Source organism: Chionomys nivalis, chromosome 5 (assembly GCF_950005125.1).
Source record: "Chionomys nivalis chromosome 5, mChiNiv1.1, whole genome shotgun sequence".
Classification (NCBI taxonomy): domain Eukaryota; kingdom Metazoa; phylum Chordata; class Mammalia; order Rodentia; family Cricetidae; genus Chionomys; species Chionomys nivalis.
This window is the reverse complement of record NC_080090.1, coordinates 11,951,502-11,970,154: the sequence shown is the minus strand read 5'-3', so window position 1 is coordinate 11,970,154 and position 18,653 is coordinate 11,951,502. Positions and strand designations below refer to the sequence as shown.

Below are 18,653 nucleotides of genomic sequence, written 5' to 3'. Positions count from 1 at the left end.
ATGACTTTGTGGTAGGAAGAAGGGAGATGAAGGATGCTCAGCTCATTCTCTTCCAGCTCTCACTTCAGTTCAGCCTGGGAACCCAGCCAAGTGGGATGGTCCCGTTCATTTTTAGAGTGGTTCAGTCTTTATGGGAGAAGCCTCACAGGCAGAGGCAGAGGTGTGTCTCCCAGGTGATTCCGAGTCCAGTCAAGTTGACATTGAGGATTGACTATCTCCACAAGTGACATGTCTGACTGTGGTGTGCTAACACAATTCTAAACTTTTGATGTGTGTGTGGTCTTATTTGGGAACTCAGTCCTGGGAAGCAACTTGTCACAGTTAGATTTCTATTGCTGTGATGAAATATTGACTGGAAGCAATTTGGGGAGGAAAGGGTTTATTTCAGCTTATACTCCACCACTGAGGGAAGTCAGGACAGGAACATGGGGGCAGGAACTGATGCAAGGCCATGGAGGAGTGCTGCTTTCTGGCTTGCTCATCTTGGCTTGCTCAACCTGCTTTCTTAGAAAACCCAGGATCACCAGCCCAGGGGTGGCACCCTCCACAATGGATTGGGTCCTCCCACATAAAACACTAATTAAGAAAATGCCCTGCCGACCTGCCTATAACCTGATCTTATGGAGGCATTCTCTTAACAGAGGCTCCCTCTTCTCCAATGACTCTAGCTTTGTCAAGTTGACAAAACCCTGACCAGCACACAAGTGTTTTATTTTAATAACAGGCATGAGATTGCTTCTTACATTTCGAGTGGGATTTTAAAAATTTCCCCTTTATTTCCCTCAAGTGGGGTGCTGAATCCTCCTAGAGAGATAAGGAGGCTGTTTGCCTTAGCAGGCATGAGAAGGCCCCTTTCCCACCCACATAAGCTGGGTAAGAAGTTTTGACCATCGTGTGGTGATGAGTTGTTCACTGACCATGCTGCGTGTTGTGGGCAGCCAGTCTCTCTGTGCTCAGTTTTGTTGTTGAGGCCGTCAATGGAGCTCCTCAGGCTGAATTTCCCCATGTCCTTTCACCTGCCCTGCGGATGCCTCCCAGAGCAGGAACCGGGTACCCGAGTGTTTGCTTACAGGAGCTGCTTCAAAAGAAGAGGTGGATACATACTATAGTTATTCTTTTATTGCAAGTTGGTGTGAAATTAGTTCATTTCTTTACCCAGAGATCATGCTGACTGTAAGTACAGTAAGAGTTAGTACAGCTGACCCTCTGTTAATGCACTAAATATCCAATTACATCTTTCTTATTAGTGAGAACTATCTTGGCATCAGTAGGGTATGAATGAAAATGGCCCTCATGAGTTTGTGGAACTGTTTGGGAAGGATTAGAAAGTGTGGTCTTGTTGGAGGAAGTGTGTCATTGGGCACTGACTTTGAGGTTTCAAAAGCCCTCACCATTAGTGCTCTCCCCTGTGCTTGTGGATCCAGATGTGAGCTCTCAGCTGCTGTTCCAGCGCCATGTCTGTCTGCCTGCTGTTGCTCTCTGTCACTTCATGGTCATGGACACTGGCCTCTGAAACTGTAGGCCCCACATAAACTCTGTCAACTACGAGTTTCCTCAATAATGGTGCTTTATTGCAGCAAGAGAAAGGTAACTCCACAGCATCGGAGTGCACCCATCATTGTCATGTGATCTTGGATACAGGAGTTGAACACAAGTAGTCTGTTCACCTTTTACACAGTGGGCTAACAGCACAGAGTCCACCCTGGAGGACCAGTGCCCATGAAGACTGAGTTAGAAGGAAAGGTACACCTGCAGAATTGTGCGGAGACCAGGCTGGAGGGGACAGTTCAAGGTGGGAGGGTAAATGCTGTCTGAGAGAATCTGGACTCCCAGTGACCTCACTCCAGGTCACACACACGGTACAGTCTCTCTGGTGATGCCTTCACTCCAGGTCACACACACGGTACAGTCTCTCTGGTGATGCCTTCTCTCCAGGTCACACACATTACAGTCTCTCTGGTGATGCCTTCTCTCCAGGTCACACACACGGCACAGTCTCTCTGGTGATGCCTTCACTCCAGGTCACACACACGGTACAGTCTCTCTGGTGATGCCTTCTCTCCACGTCACACACATTACAGTCTCTCTGGTGATGCCTTCTCTCCAGGTCACACACATGGTACAGTCTCTCTGACAATGCCTTCTCTCCAGGTCACACACATTACAGTCCCTCTGGTGATGCCTTTTCTCCAGGTCACACACACGGTACAGTCTCTCTGGTGACAACTTCTCTCCAGGTCACACACGGCACAGCCCCTCTGGTGACGCCTTCTCTCCAGGTCACACACATGGTATAGTCTCTCTGGCAATGCCTTCTCTCCAGGTCACACACATTACAGTCCCTCTGGCGATGCCTTCTCTCCAGGTCACACACATTACAGTCCCTCTGGCGATGCCTTCTCTCCAGGTCACACACATTACAGTCCCTCTGGTGATGCCTTCTCTCCAGGTCACACACACGGTACAGTCTCTCTGGTGACGCCTTCTCTCCAGGTCACACACATGGCACAGTCTCTCTGGTGACGCCTTCACTCCAGGTCACACACACGGTACAGTCTTTCTGGTGATGCCTTTACTCCAGGTCACACACACGGTACAGTCTCTCTGGTGACGCCTTCACTCTAGGTCACACACACGGTACAGTCTCTCTGGTGATGCCTTCTCTCCAGGTCACACACATTACAGTCCCTCTGGTGATGCCTTCTCTCCAGGTCACACACATTACAGTCCCTCTGGCGATGCCTTCTCTCCAGGTCACACACATTACAGCCCCTCTGGCGATGCCTTCTCTCCAGGTCACACACGGCACAGCCCCTCTGGTAATGCCACTCTTTTATCTTCCCTCCTAGGACCCGACTGACTTTGAGTGGCATTTCTGGCTGGAGTGGGGGAAGCAGAGCCTGGTGTGGCTCTTCCTTGGCCATGCAGCTGTGTCTCAGTTGGCCACGCTGCTCGCAAAGAAGGTACGAGTTTGTGTATCATTTGCTTTTAAGCCTCTTTCTCCTTTGGGTTTGGTGAAGAGGCCCAAGCTTTGAATCAGGAGACGGGGTAGCACCGAGGAGCCTGGGGACAGTTTTAGTGACTCTTGGGTCAAAGGTGTCTTCTCATTTCACCCTACTGTGATTTCCTCCAGACTGTTTGCTAAAAACCACTTCAGCCTGAGCTAACCTCAGCTGGCGCTCACTAAGCTCATCCCTGCTGGAATGGTCTCATGCAGACTTGCTTACTTGGGAGATTATGTGTGGCCTCACAGTTCAGAAATTATTGTTTAGAAGTGGAGACAGATGGGCCTGGAGAAATGGCTCAGCAGTGAAGAGTACTGGCTGCATTTCCAGAGGCCCCGGGTTCTATTCCCAGGACCCACCTGGTGGATCACAATTGTAGTGTCTACTTTTATATCACCTTGACACAAACTAGTGAAGCATGATTAATAAAAACTCAGAGAGAAATTGGGGTTCAACCTGAAGATCTGGAAAGCAAAGCAGCCAGCCACTGGCTCTTGCGCCTGCCTCCAGGAATCTCAGAATGAGACTGTGTCTGAGAGCTGTCTCCTCCCATTTTATAGACCTCTCTAGGGATGGGATTAAAGGCACGCACCACTGGGATTAAAGGTACGCACTGCACGATTTCTATGGCAAACTAGTGTGGCTACTGGGATTAAAGGTGTTTGTTATTGTGGCCTGGTCTCTAAGTCTGGACAGTGTGGCTGTTTTACTTTCTGAACTTCAGGCAAGCTTTATTTATTAAAATAAAAATGAAATACCACCACAAACTTGGTGTGGGAAGTCCTTCTGTATATGTGTTGCTTTTATTGGTTGATGAATAAAAAGAAGCTGCTTTCAGCCAATGGCTTAACAGAATATAGCCAGGCTGGGAAAGATATATACAGAGAGTAGGTGGAGTCAGAGAGACGCCAAAGGAGCTGCCAGAGGGGAAAGACGCAAGCTGCCGGTTGGAACCTTGCCGGTAGGTCACGAGCCTCATGGTAAAATATAAAATAATAAAAATGGGTTAACCAAAGATATAAGAGATAGCTAGCAATACGCTTAAGTGATTGGCCAAACAGTGATTTAAATATTATAGTTTCTGTGTGATTATTTCAGTTCTGGGCAGCCGGGAACAAGTAGCCTCCTATAACACAAACTAGAGACATCTGAGAGGAGGGAGCCTCAGCTGAGAAAATGCCTCTATAAGATTCAGCTGTAAGGTATTTTCTTAATTAGCCATCAGTGGCAGAAGGCCCAGCTATTGTGGGTGGTGGCATCCCTGGCTTGTGGTGGTGAACTAGTAAGCCCAGCTGTAGAGAAATCTACCAGATATGATTCCATGCACAGGAGACTTGGGAGTGTGGACCCTGACAGGTGCATTCTGGGTGCAGTGGGAAACGAGACGGCTGCTGGGATCCGTCAGTGTGGGATTCAGTTTCCTTGATGCTCTTAGTTCAGGCTTCCCTTCTGAGGCAGTGTGGCTGTGGACCCTGGGTGTCTGTGTGTGTTCGTGCGTGTGCCATGGCACAGGTGGAGGTCAGAGGACAGCTTGCTGTGGTCAGTTCTCTCTCTCCATGATGTGAGACCAGGAGGTCAAACCCGGGAGGTCAGGTGTGGTATCAGATGCCTGCATGCGTGTGCTGTCTCTGGGCCCCAAGGCCCCACATGGCATGGCATTCGCCGATAACCAGCTCACATGCTTTCAACATCTTATAATTCCTAGTACAACACAGAAACAGGATAGCTGTGATTCGTGTTCTAGAGGGAGCAACAACAGGAAAATGTGTGTGTTTTATTTTTGATATTACTACCATTCTAGCCAAGGCTGGTTGAACTCACGGTGTAGAACTTGCACCGGAGTCATTCACAGTGTGTGTGATCATCAAGTCTGTCACTGGTCACTCCCTGCCTCTGGGCCTGTGTCCTCAGGTCTGCAGCAGAGATGGCACTGGCTTCTGGGCAGTGATGGCAAAGTGGTACTTTCCCAGGTCACGTCTGCAGGTGGGCAGTCCCTAAAACCTGGTGACTGCTGCTCTTGGCCTCTGGTCTTTGCTCCTGGGAGTTTTCTATGTGGTGCTGGGGAGAGAAGTGAGGCAGGTGGGAAGGCAGCTCAGTGGCAGAGCTGTGTTTGTGCCTAAGGTGAGGAGACATGGGGTCAGTCCTTTGTACAGGAGCCAAGAAGGGAGGTGCCGATGGGTTCCACAGCCCTCGAGGACCGAGGTGGGTCTGGGCCTGTGACTGTATTTCCGAACTGCTCTGTTTCATGCTGATCTGGGCTCAGGACTAGGAAGCTACATTGCTTTCATATGGGGGTGGTAGGCTAACTGGAAAGCCAGAAATGAAGCAGTGCTGGTCCCTGAGCCATGCCTGGCATGGTGGTGGCTATCCCGTCTGCAGCAAGCGCAGAGGGCAAGGAGTAGGCCAGGGATACTGGCCATTCCAAAGTCGGAGGCGTCCCAGGAGGTGGCTTTGCAGTTTGGGCGTGGGAAGTGGAACTGTTCAGCTTCCTGTGTGGCGCTCTCAGGTCTGGTTGGGCCGGCAGAATCAGCTTCACCTCTGTGGAACACATCTTCCCGCATGCTGGGGAGGAGGCAGAGCGAGGGCTGAGTCATCTCCTTATGTGTCTCACCCTTGTGTGACCAAGACTGGACAGCAAGGCAGCTGGCTGGCAGGTCTGCTTGCAGCTGGGCCACAGTGCTGCTTTGTCTGCCGGACTGGCCTTTCTGTGAGTCTGGACCGCCACCTTGGCCTCGTTAGTCTCAGCCTCTCAGCACCTGGACCAAGTATTCCTCGTGGCCTTCCTTGGCAGAGTTGTTTTTGGTGCTTTTTCAGGGTGGAAGATTTGGGCTGCAGCTGCGTCTACTTTGCTGTCCTCTGGGGCATTTCAAAGCCTGGGAAGTGTGCTTGGCGTTGGGGTGGGGCGGGCATCAGTTGGTTTTCAGTCACAGTCCTGACTCCTGAAGAATGCTCCATCTCCATCCAGGATGCCACCACCTCCTAACGAGGGCAAGGCCACTTCCAGGGGCATACTCCACCCTCCTCCTACTCTCCCCCTCCTCTCTGCCTCCTTTCCCCTCCTCCTCCCTTCCTCAGGTCATGTAAAATAATAAAGTAATCAAGCTTTCCCTTGAGCTGCTTGGCTGAGATTAAATGCTTTTCCTCCAGGTCAGTCCCTGTCTGGGTTTCCTCCAAGCTCTGTGAGGAGACCAAAGGAGGTTGAGTAATGGCTGAGCTCTGGCTGCGAGTCTGTTGTGATTGGACGCAGAGGGGGTAGGTCACAGTTGCCTCTTTTCTCTCATGCCTCTGTGGCTTCCCACCACCTAAGACGCTGTGTTTTCTGTCCTCAGAACTAAAATGACCCTGTAGGGGCTCTGAGAAGGCTGCTGGCTGTGGGGCTCGGTGCTTTTGTTGCTGTGGTCTGGCTGGAGAAACGGCATGGTTAGTCGTGGCCCCATGGCTCAGGTCCTCACTGCTGGGTGTGCACAGGGCTGAGGAACCTGGTCCTCTGGAATTGGCCCTTTGTGGGGTAAGTGGCCTCTCCCTGAGGAGCGTCAAAGCCACACACAGTCAGAGCTTCATGCCCTCATGTTTCTCCTGGAAGCTGCTCTGCTCCTTCCCTAATGCCAGTCTAACAAGATGAAGCTCCCCGGATAAAGGCCCACTGTCCTGTACTCCTGAGGAGAGCTGCGTGGGGTGCAGCTGTCTGGACCGAGATGGAGCAGATTAAGTTTTCTTCTTTGGGAGGACTTCATATATGTATATTCTCTTTCTTATGTAGTATTATATTTATTTATTTCAATACTTACTTCAATTGAATCAAAATGTAACAAACTACCTCCCTTTATTTCTCAAACTGTGCTCACTGAGTGGTTTCTTGGCAGATGTGGTCTGATCCACTGCCAGCGAGAGTGCTGACCCAACTTTGGCTGTCCCTCTTCGTGGCAGACACATCTGGTTACCATGTGGTGCTTGCAGCACAGGTACCTGAAGCAGACCCAGGCACGAGAGGGGCCATTGCCAGAGCCTTGACTAAGGTGGGGTTCTGACCCTGCGAAGGTTTGATGAGTACAGACTTCAGAACAAGGGGAGCAGCTCTGGCTTTGCCATTGCCTGGGCACAGGTCTGGTGGTTAGCGAGTGTCCCAGGCTAGGGTCATACCCAGGCTGATGGGGTGACACACAGTACTCTCTGTTGGGGCATCCTCTCTGAGGCTGGCACTAGGCTGCTGTGGACTGGTAGCTGTGAGCAGAGGGGGTGGCCAGTCATGAGCTCTGAAATGAAGCCTTTGACTGCACTGGTGGGGGCGAAAGCCTTTCTAAGGAGTAAGGTGGAGTCTGAGACTGGAAGGACAGTAGCCTTTCACATTAGTGGATCAAAGCCCAACATTTTGATGCTGGTTTTGTCCTCTGTCTAGTTAAATCTGAAGACTTGGGGACGCTTACCCATTCGCCCATCAATATTCTACCACATTCTTCTGTCTTGACGCATTGACCTCTCTACCCCCATCTATCTACCTATCCACACGTACATCAGCTCACCTAACGCCATCTGTCCAGGCACCCACCTTATCCATTTCATCCGTCTGTCCATCTACCCATCCCTTTACTCAGCCCCTACCCCACTATTTTCCATCCATCCACCCACTGCCATCCAGATGCCCATATCATACCCCCCATCCACTCATTCATCCATTATCCCATCCATCTGCCAATTCCCAAACCCTTTCTCCAACCATTTTTAACCCACCAATGCACCCTATCCACCCACCCCAATTTATTCACTTACCCACCCCTTCCTACTCACTCATCCACCCTCCCATCCATCCTCCCACCCACTGACCCATCGACCTGTCCATCCTCACACTCAGCTGTTTATTCTGCCGTTTAGTATTTGTTTGTGCCAGGCGCCAGGCTAGATTCTGGTGTTACATTCACGCGGCATGAACAAGAAAGGATTTTAGCTTACTCAGGAAGACTGCCTTCTGGAAAACTGGTCATGTTCCATCCTGAGAAGTGGGTCAGTGGCCCAAGTTGTAGTGGGACATGGCGTGGTGTCTGCTTGTCTCCGTTTTCTGTGATGTGCTCTGCATCCCATCAGAAGGCCATGGCATTCTCAGTCTGGCTTTAGCTCTGTTGTGAAGAAAGTCCTGGTTTTCTTTTTGTAACATTTTGGACTTTTGAAAATTTCCCATTTTACTTCTCATGCCTTGGAATCCAGAGAGAGGTGAGGGCACCATTTGCTTCCGTAGGTGTAGTAATAAGTGCGCTGGGGCTGTGTCCCCGGCACCCGGCCGCCTGCATGGCTAACTTATGCCCCGAAATAATTACACGGAGACTGTATTCTTTTAAACACTGCTTGGCCCATTAGTTATAACCTCTTATTGGCTAGCTCTTACATATTGATCTAACCCATTTCTAGTATCTCTGTAGCCCCACGAGCTGGCTTACCAGGAAAGATCTTAACCTGCGTCTGTCTGGAGTGAGAGAATCATGGCGACTCACTGACTCGGCCTCTTTCTCCCAGCATTCTCTTCTGTTTACTCCACCCACCTAAGGGTTGGCCTATCAAATGGGCCTGGGAAGTTTCTTTATTAATTAACCAATGAAAGCAACAGATTAGAAAGAAATCACTCCCACATCATGTAGGTTCTCCCAGCTCGTCTAACCAAGTGTCACATGGCTGTGACTCTTATCCGCGTAGCCAGAGCACAGCGAGACGGTACTGTGTACTTTCTGGAAAGGGTCTGCTGAAACATGGGAAACCACACATACTCGTGTGGTGTGGAATGCCGGACCTACGCATGTACCCCTGCTGGTGATGAACGATGGGGTACCAGAAGGCTGTTTGTGGAGCTAGACATGTAACCTGCATGCCACTAATGCTGGCTCAGGCTTGCAGTCATTCCTGGGAAATGAGAAATGATTTTTTGACATGAAAAGCCTGCACAGGGATGTGGTTATCAAAGTTATTTGAGATAACCCTAACTTGCAAACGTGGGAGATGTCCTTAGCTGGAACGTGATCAAGCAAACCGTGGTTGTCCATACCGTAGAGAATGCTGCCATTGGTGACACTGGGGATGGCCACAGCGACGTGGTGGAATCTCTGGTGGGTGCTGTGTGATTTCTTAGAAATGAAGAAATTTGGAAATGGAGAAGAAATTAGTGGGTGGGAGGTGGAGATGGCAGTGGGGGCGTGAAGTGGGTGTAGATCCCAAGATGTGGATCCATGTTCGCTGTGGTAGATGCTGAACCTACCCTTGTGATAGAATCGTGTAGAAAATTAGGGATGAAACTGGAGAAATCAGTCAGTTTGGTGGTTTGTAGTTCTATCCGTGTCCTGGTTAGGATAATATTCTTTGGTTTTTAAAAGGTTACTTTTGGGGAAAACTGAGTGAAATACTAAAGGCATCTTTAGTATTCTGTCTTTGATATTTCTTATGAGTGCACACAAACCTACAGCTATCTCAATAAAAATCCCAATTAGAAAAAGAACAGTGTGAGCCTGGGGACACAGGCTCAGTAAGTAAAGTGCTTTTCCTGCAGGCCTGGGGACCCGCATCACAGAACCCACATAAGAAAGATTGGATGTGGTGGGTGAGGGAGACAGGAGGAGTCCTGGGACTCATTGTCTGTTCAGCCTCGCCTGTTTGGTAGGCTAGAGGCCAGCAAGAGGCCCTGTCTCAAAAAATAAGTTGTGAGCCAGTGAGATGTCTCAGCCGCTAAAAGTGCTTGCCTCCAAGTCTGATGACCCGAGTTTGGTCCCTGGGATCCACATGGTGGAAGGAGAAAACCAACCCTTACAGGCTACCCCTGACCTCCACACAAGCATCCTGGCCTGAACATACATGCGCATGTGCTCACACGCATGCAACAACAACAATAAGTGACATAAAATAATAAAAAATATAAAAATAAATCAAGGTAGATGGCACCTAAGGAATGACAAACCCAAGACAGACCTCTGGTTTCCAAACACACATGCATACACATGCATGTGTACCCGTAAATGTGTGCACACACATGTACACAAAGGAAAATGTATAAAATTGTATTTGCTTAAAGTTCAGAGTTCTAAATTAGGAACATTATAGCTCAATATTGAGGTTGATTTTCCTTTTCCTCGCTTCCCTGGGTTAGTAAGTAGGTGGGAGTCAACCCAGAGACACAGAAGCCCGGATGTGTGTGTGGAAGCTTGGGGGAGGGTTGAGATTCTTGTGCCTGCTTTTCTAGAGATCAGTAATTTCCAATCACACTTCTCATTTGAATCTCCTTTAAATGAACGGGGCCATTTGACTTCTAGGTGGGTGTGCTGGGTAGTTTTATATCAACTTGACACAATTTAAAGTCATCGGAGAGAACCTCAATTAAGAAAATGTCTCCATAAGATCTTGCTATATAGAACATTTTCTTAATTAGTAATTTATGGGGAGGGCCTGGCCCATTGTGGGTGGGGCCATCCCTGGGCTGGTGGTCCTGAGTTCTATAAGACAGCAGGCTGAGCAAGCCAGTAAGCAGCACCCCTCCATGGCCTCTGCATCAGCTCCTGCCTCTTCTTGAGTCCTGACTTCATTCAGTAATGAACAATGATACGGAAGTGTAAGCCTAATAAACCCTCTCCTCCCCAAGTTACTTTGGTCATGGTGTTTTATCACAGCAATAGAAACTCTAAGACAGTGAGCTTTAACAACCTGAGTCGGGAGGGGCGGGAGAGGCGGAGCACTGGCTAAGAGCACTTGCTGCTCTTACAGAGGACCTGGGTTCAGCTCCCAGCACCCACAACCATCTGTAACTATTTCCAGGGGATCCGACACTATCTTCCGGCCTCTTCAGGCACTGGAGTGTACATGGCACACAGACATACATGCAGGCAGAGATTCATGCACATAAAATAAAGGTAAATTGACCTTCTGAAGAAACCCAATACAGACATAGGGTGTGACCAAAGCCTTGTGTACCTGTTCAGATCCCTGGGGACTCAGGAAATAACTTCCTGGCCCATTTGGTGACAGATTAGAAGCATTGTTTTGGGATAAGACATGATGCATGCTATTTTTTTATTTTTGAAAACTTAAAAGTTCTGTCCTGGTTCATGGCAGGCTTCACACTTATGTATCTAGGAGGTGGACAAGTGCCGGAGCCATACCTAAGCACCTCAGAGATGGGTGGGGGAGCATTGCTTAGGCTCTGATTATGGACCTGGCACTCTGGTGTCCCTGCCTTTCTCTGACCACCACTTCCAGAGTTCAGCCTGTGTGTGGAGGGGACTATGGTGATGGTGGTGGGGCCTTCCCCTTCCTGTCCTGCTGTCAGTTCAGGGCTGGCCATGCTGTCCCTGGGTTTTCATGATGTTTGGGGGTGGGCGGGGACTCCAGGGTCATTTAACACTGTAATGAGGTCTGGTGCCCTCTTCTGGCCTGCAGGCATACACACAGACAGTACATTGTATACATAATAAAATAAATAAATAATAAAAGAATTTCTGAAGGCTCTTTCTGTTCCAAGTTGGAGCAACTTCTGTGTGTGGTGGGTTTCAAATGCAGCTCAGCACACAGGCTTTTCCCAAGCAGATCAAATAGCACTCACTCAGAGTGTGACTGTGTATGCATGTGTGTGTAGACATGTGTGCGCGGTCCGCATCGCACATGCTGTAGGGTGTGTTGAAAAGAACCTTTTCCCACCACCATGTGCTAAATTAGTCTTTGGCGACCTCATTTCTGGAAATTGGACTCTGCCCAGAGGTGGGAGAGTTGTGGAAAATTTGAGGCAAATTTGTGTGGCTGTTTTCTGTGGTTAGCAGGATGGAAAAAAACCGTAAAAATGAACTTCACATTTCTCTGGTTTCCTTGGAACGCAGAAGTGGCTGACTTGGTCTCACATTTCAGACGGTCTCTAGAGTTGGAATATAGGGCTGTGGAAGAGGGGTGCGTGGGCAGTTGTTTAGAGGGGCTGAGACCTAGGACGAGATGGGCAGCTGCACTCCAGTTCTCCCTGTTTCTGTCTGCCTCTGTCTCTCTGGCCATATGAGGACTGAACCGCTGACCCCGTGTGTGTCAGGCGATCCCTGCACCACTAAGCTATACTCTCAGCCCTGTTTCTACCTTTTGTTTTTAGACAGGGTCTTACTAAGTCGCCCAGGTAGATCTTCAGTCTGTGATCCTCTTGCCTCCTCCTCCTGAGGGGCTGGGAGGGAAGGTCTGGGTCGCCAGGCTTAGCTCACCCTGTTCCCCAGAAGATCTAAGTTCAGTCACGTGACTTTGCAGTTTTGAAAAGTTTCTGAAAGTCATCATTCAAATGCATCACTCCGATAACGTTGCACTTTTTCCCTTTGGAGACAGTGTCTCCTACAGCCTAGGCTAGCTACAGTCTCACTATCTAACCAAAGATTTCCTGAACTCCTTACCCCTTAGCCTCTCCCTGTGAGGATTAGAACGACAGGCATGTGTCACTAGATCCATCTTGCAAAGCCCCGGGGCTAGAACAGTGCCTCATGCACACTGGGCTAGCACTCAGCAACGGAACTACAGACACAACCCAGGAGGAGCCCCTACATTGCAGGCGTGTACTAAGCATGTCTCACAGTTCCAGTATATTCGCGGTGACCTTGTGAAATAGTTACTGCTCCAGTGTTGTAAGCAAAGAACTGGAGTCACAGAGAGCGCACGTCACCTGCTGAAGATCACACAGGAGACGTGAAGCTTTAGACATCAAACTATGCCGACACCACTGCCGTTTAATATTAAAGCCTGGGGGCTGAAGAAATGGCTCGGCAGTTAAGAAGACCCAGGTCCAGGTTCAGTTCTCCTTACTCAATGGTAGCTCACAACTGTCTGTAACTCCATCTCCTGTGAACACTGCACACATGTGGTATGCATACATACATGAAGGTAAAAAAAAAACACTTACACTCATAAAATAGAATGAATAAAAAACTTACTGCTTTTTTCCTTTATTTTTGGTAGAGCTAAGGATCACGACAAAGGTCTGGTACATGCCAGGCAAGCTCTCTCCTGCTGAGACACGCTCATTTCTACATTGCGGTCTTTTTCTTGTGTATGTTTATGCTGTGCATATGGGCATGTGTAACTTTGTAGAGTGGTTTCTCCCCTTCCACTTTCACGTGGGGATGAAACTCACAAGACTCGCAACATTGCTGACAGGCAATTTTGCTCACTGAGCCATCTTGCTGGCTCTTTATTGCAGTTTAAGGACTCACTAATCTTTGTATGTGTATATATCTCTGATGTATGTGTGTCTGTGTGTATGAGGGCAGCGTCGCTAGGGAGGTGGAGAAGTTAGAGGACGACCTTCAGTGTTGGACCTTGGGTTCCGCCTCACCGCTGTGCGCTTCAGGCTGACTGGCCTCTGAGCATCTGGGGATTCTCCCGCCTCTGTCTCTCACCTCTCGATAGCATGCTGGGGCTGCAGAGGCGTGCCAGCCTGAGTGGCCTTGCATGGGTGCTGGGGATCTGAACTCAGGTCCTCCTGCTTGCACAGTTATTGCACAGATGGCCTCCGGGCCATCTCCCCAGTCTCAGTGCCATTTTAAAATAAGGATTTGGCACCTGGACACAGGAAGAGGCACTGTGGCAGCAAACATGTTAACCCACTGTTTGGTTAATCAGTAGAACAACTTGCTAAGTGAACAGAATAGTACTCACAGTCTTTAAAGATGGGACTAACGTGTCTATCAGGTAAAGATCTTGACTCATAAAATTTTGAGAAGATGCAACTTCTCCTGTGACATAAATTTAATTGTGAGTAGCATGTTAAGGTGTCCCACCTGTTGGCTTCACCTGGGCCACACTGTCATTTAAAAGTTCACACTCAAGGAATGCAAAATGGAGTTATGAAAAGAAATTGGGAAAAAAGCCTCATGATCCTCAAGTAAGTTCACTGTTTTTGCCTTGGATTGCATCCACAGGAGTCCTCAGTAAAACCCACACCATTGGATGCTCAAAAAAGATGTAATTTAATATTTGATTTTAAGTCTAAGACATCAGAACGTCTTGGTGTAAAAACATCCCAGTTTTGTTTCTAAGGCTCCCAGGAAATGTACGTGACTTTTATTCTCATTTTGGCCTCTGAAGGACTAATTGTCTGCAGGATGTGGGACCTTCCCAGCTGGGGGTTCCTTCCTCTGTCTGCTCAGGAGTCAGCTGAGCATCTCCCGGTTGTGGGATCCAGTTCAGGAGGCTCTGAGACCTGGCAGGCAGTGAGAACAGGGTTTGGGTCCCGGTCACCAGAGCTTGCTCTCATCCGCACAGTGCGTTCCTAGCCACACTCACAAACTCCTTGTTCTCTTTGGACCTCCCTTCTACAGCACAGACCCTGGATCGTCATGGTCTATGGAATGTGGGCCTGTTGGTGTGTGCTGGGGGCCCCAGGTGTGGCCATGGTCTTTCTCCATGCCACCGTCGCCTTCTGCGTGGCCCAGTTCCGGTCAGTGCTCCTGTCCTGGCTGTGTTCTCTCCTCCTGCTCTCCACCCTGAGACTGCAAAGTGTGGAGGAGGTTAAGGTAGGTGTTCCCCTCCTGCACACCTTACACAGGGCAGGGGAGGGCTCTGATCCCTTAGAAGTCAAGTCTCCTTTCACAGAACAGTAGCTTCTCCATGGGGCTCCGCCTAGTGGCCATTCCAGGTTATTGCACAAACTCGTCTGTGATGTCTGAGCCCTATGAGATTGTCCGTGGTCACCTTTTCTCCCAGTTTGGATGTTAAGGGAGGATGACAAATGTCATGGGACCAGAGGGGTAGAAACAGACTCCTCCCCTCTCAATATTTTTAAGCCTGCCTGCTGAGTGCTCTGTGGTTTCCCACTCTCCTTCCTTGTGACACACAGCATCTACAGTGGCCCCAAGACAGTCAGCAAGTGTTTTTATTCTCAGTTGATAGGATGGGCTTATCAATTATTCACCAAGAGAGCTAATCACAGAAGTACTTTGTGTAGAAAGTGAATACAGAGTGTTTTGCCTCCAGGTCACAGACCAAGCCTTGAAGTATACCATGGAGTAGCATCTTGACAGACACAATTTTTTGTCAGTTGTGTGTTTGGTGGAGGCAGACATTGGGCAAGAGGCAGTCTGTACAACCATTGAGTGGTTCGTTCTGCATACAGCCTGCCAAGTCTCTTAGGGACCAAGTTTAAACTCAGTCCTGGTTCTGAATCTTGTATATACGGCCATAACATGTTTCTTTTGGTGCCAAGGCTTGGACCCAGGGTCCCAGATATGCAGGGCACATTTTCTACAGCCCAACTACGCTGCAGCTCTCATGGCTTGCTTCGGTTGCCAGTGGGGCTTCTTGATACTGCCCTGCACTCAGCTCTGTTTCACAGCTTCTGTCGCAGGGGAGGCCATCATCAGTTTTCCCCCAGCCAGCTCCTGCGTCAGGCCAGGCTGGCTGCCCTCTCACCGACTGTCCCCCCTTGTTGCATTTGCAGAGGCGGTGGTATGAGACAGACAGTGAATACTACCTGCTGCAATTCACGTTGACCGTTCGCTGCCTGTTCTACACCAGCTTCAGCCTGGAGCTGTGCTGGCAGCCTGCGCCTGCCCAGCCGGCCTCCTCTTCCTTCCCGTGGCTGCTGGCCTACGTCTTTTATTATCCTGTCTTCCACAACGGACCCATCCTCAACTTCCCAGAGTTCTACAAACAGGTAGAGTCTTCTGGGGGACTTGATGGGTTCTGTGTAGGTCTCTCTCTCCTTCCTAGACTGTGAATTCTCACCCCAAGTGGGGTTGCTTACTGAGTGGGATTCACAGAGTTTGGGAGTGGTGAAAGGCTTCCGAATGTATGACCATAAATCACTCGAAGTCTAATGGGTAATGAGTTGGCGGTGTTTCTGGCAGTGGTCCCCCTTCTTGTGTTGTTGTGAATGTGGGGTAGAAAATGGCTGGAGTGTGTTTAGGACCAGTTTAGAATGTGACATTATCCTATGCCATACTGCCCAGAACCACCTCGCTCAGAGTCCAGGCTACCTTGTATTATGAATTGCAGGTTTTTAAGAAACAGAATTGTTTAATAATGGAAAACAAAGACTTTAATGTCTTTCTACATCATCCCTCCAGAAATCAGGATTGAGTTAGTGTCTTTGGATTGGATTGCGTTAGAATGTTTGACTTTAGAATTCCCTCCCTCCCTCCTTCCCTCCCTCCCTCCCTCCCTCCCTCCCTCTCCCTTCCTCTCTCTCTCCCTTCCTTCCTTCCCTGTGTGTGTGTGTGTGTTTGTGCGCATGCGTGCAGGCACACATATGCTACAGCGTGTGTGTGGAAGTCAGGGGACAGCTATAGGAAGTCGGCTCTCCCTGTCACCTGGAGGATCTAAGCACTGAACTCAGTGTATGAAGCTTGTGAGCAGGTGTCTCTACCCACAGAGCCACCTCACCAGCTCAGTGTTAGATTTTAAAAGTTGCTATTTTATTTATGACGAGAATTTCCTAGCAAATCATTAAATGAATTTTACAACAACTTCTGAAATGATCCTAAAGATGCTTCTGTAAGCCTGTCTTGCCAGAGTTAGTTTTCCTCGAACCTGAGTGTGTAGGTATATCAAGCTTTACTGATGATAGATTCTAAAGGTGTTTATTGTAAAACAATTATTTTGTATGCATACAGTTTTTACCATTTATTTAAGACTAGAGAAAATCCACCCACTAATGAGATAGATTATTTAATTTACACAAGAATGAAGCCATGGCTTGGCTGAGTATTTGACGAGACATGGGCTACCTTCAGCGGTTTCAGAGTTGATCAATATTTTGAATTATTTCCATCAGTGCTAAGAGGGCTTTTCTGTGTTAGTAACTTGCTGAAGGCTAAGACTTGGGGTGTTGGCTGTGTTCATTGGTACCACATGCTTCTCCCCACTTGGGTGTGCTGTGGATCTGAGCACAACCCCCAGCTAATCTCCTGGGACATACGTAACGGAGTTTAACCCATGTGTTAGTACGTAAAACAGTGGTTCCCAATGGCAATGGCTTCCACCAAAGCACAACCATCTTGAAGAAGAAAATAGTAAGACACATATAAACATACATGTATACACAACACATGCACATAACACATGTACAACATACAGGCACACACAGCACATCCATGTACACATGGAAGTATATACAACACATAGATGCACACGTATATACACAATGCATGCCTATACCCACATATAACACACATGTGTATACACACATGCCTGCATATGTGTGTAGCATACCTATGCATGCACACATACAGCACACACACACAACACATTGCCTACATTCGTACAGCAATGCATGCATGCATGCACTCACATACAGCACACACATGGATGTTTTAGATTACTGTGTAAATGACAGGTGGGTTGATGAGGGCAGCTGACCTCAGATGTGGTCCCTGCTCTGTAGCATCATCAACATTAAGGACTTGAGATGTGAGTTCTCAGGCCCTACCCCATGCCTATGACCGACCAGGGTTGGGGCTCACCGTTGTGGCTTGCCAGGTGCCCTGACTCTTGTGCTTGGGGGAGGCTGGGAACCGCTGTCCTGAGTTTGTCTGAGGAGTGGGGTGGAGGCAGTGCTGGCCCAGGATTGGCAGACTCAGACCTTCCGCATCCTGCCTCTTGCATTTTCCTTGACACCGTGAACTTGGCTTCTTCCCAATTTTCCAGCCAATAACTCTTGAATTAAACCTCGGCCCCCTCCCTCCCCTGGGATGGACAGTAATTCTTGGGGACGTAGACTAAAGTCACTCAGAGGAAAGAGACTCTCCCCAATTGCGTCATATGCTCGGGGAGCTTTGCCCAGTGGGAGCTGCACTTCATCGGGGTGCAAAGCCCTTCTTTGCAGGTCTCACTTTTCATCTCCTCCTTTCCAGCTGCAGCCTTTAGGGTCCAACAGGGACATTGCGAGTGTGTAGTCAGGCCCCATGCCTGGTCCTTAGGAGCAGACTTTGAGGCTGTGGTTCACCCAAACCCTTAGCTAAGGACTGCCATTCCCTTGAGCATCAGTCTGGGGAGGATGGGTGGGCTCACCCTGTAGGGGCTCAGGCCCTATTTGGTTCTTATTTCTTTCTGACTTGTTCCAGTTGCTGAGAGTATGGACTTTGGACAGGGAAATCAAACCTTTCTCTATGTTCTGCCTGTATTTGTTAAGGCCATCCCAGAAAAATAAAATGCTCAGTAATCCACAGGACAGAATAAACACTGAATATAAGCCAGGCAGGGTCTGGGGGGAAGTGACTCAGTGGGCAGAGCACTTGCTTTGCAAAGGTGAGACCTGAGTTCAGACCCCCTGAGCCCACATAAAGCCAGACATGCAGTGCACACCTGTAATGCCAGGATCTGGTGGATTCCCTGGAAGTCTGTAGTCTGTGGGCCAGCTGGACCGCTGCACACACAAGTGAACAAGAGACCTTGTCTCAAAGTGGAAGGCAAGGACTTCTGACCTCTGCGTGTGTGCCATGGCAAGCACAGAAACACACATCACACACATTCTACACACAAAGAACAAAAGCCATGTGGTTTCCGCACATGCTGAGAGAGCCTGTGGGTGCTTTCCTCTTCTGCCATGAGGTAATCTAAGAGGGAAGGACCAGGGAGAGGGGAAGGTGGACTACCGCAATGGAAGAACTCAATGGAAGAACTCACGAGTGCTGTGTGAATGCGCAGGAGGAGACTTGACCACCAGGG

General features: G+C 49.0%; 1 protein-coding gene across 1 annotated transcript in view; it reads left to right on the top strand.

Annotated features, from left to right (window-relative positions):
* Nucleotides 1–18,653, top strand: part of Hhat (hedgehog acyltransferase) — a 233,252-nt gene that overhangs the window by 32,524 nt on the left and 182,075 nt on the right. The window contains exons 4-6 of the mRNA XM_057770209.1: nt 2,850–2,963; nt 14,309–14,503; nt 15,427–15,642. Coding sequence (XP_057626192.1) covers nt 2,850–2,963; nt 14,309–14,503; nt 15,427–15,642 — 525 coding nt within the window. The remainder of the gene's footprint in view (nt 1–2,849; nt 2,964–14,308; nt 14,504–15,426; nt 15,643–18,653) is intronic.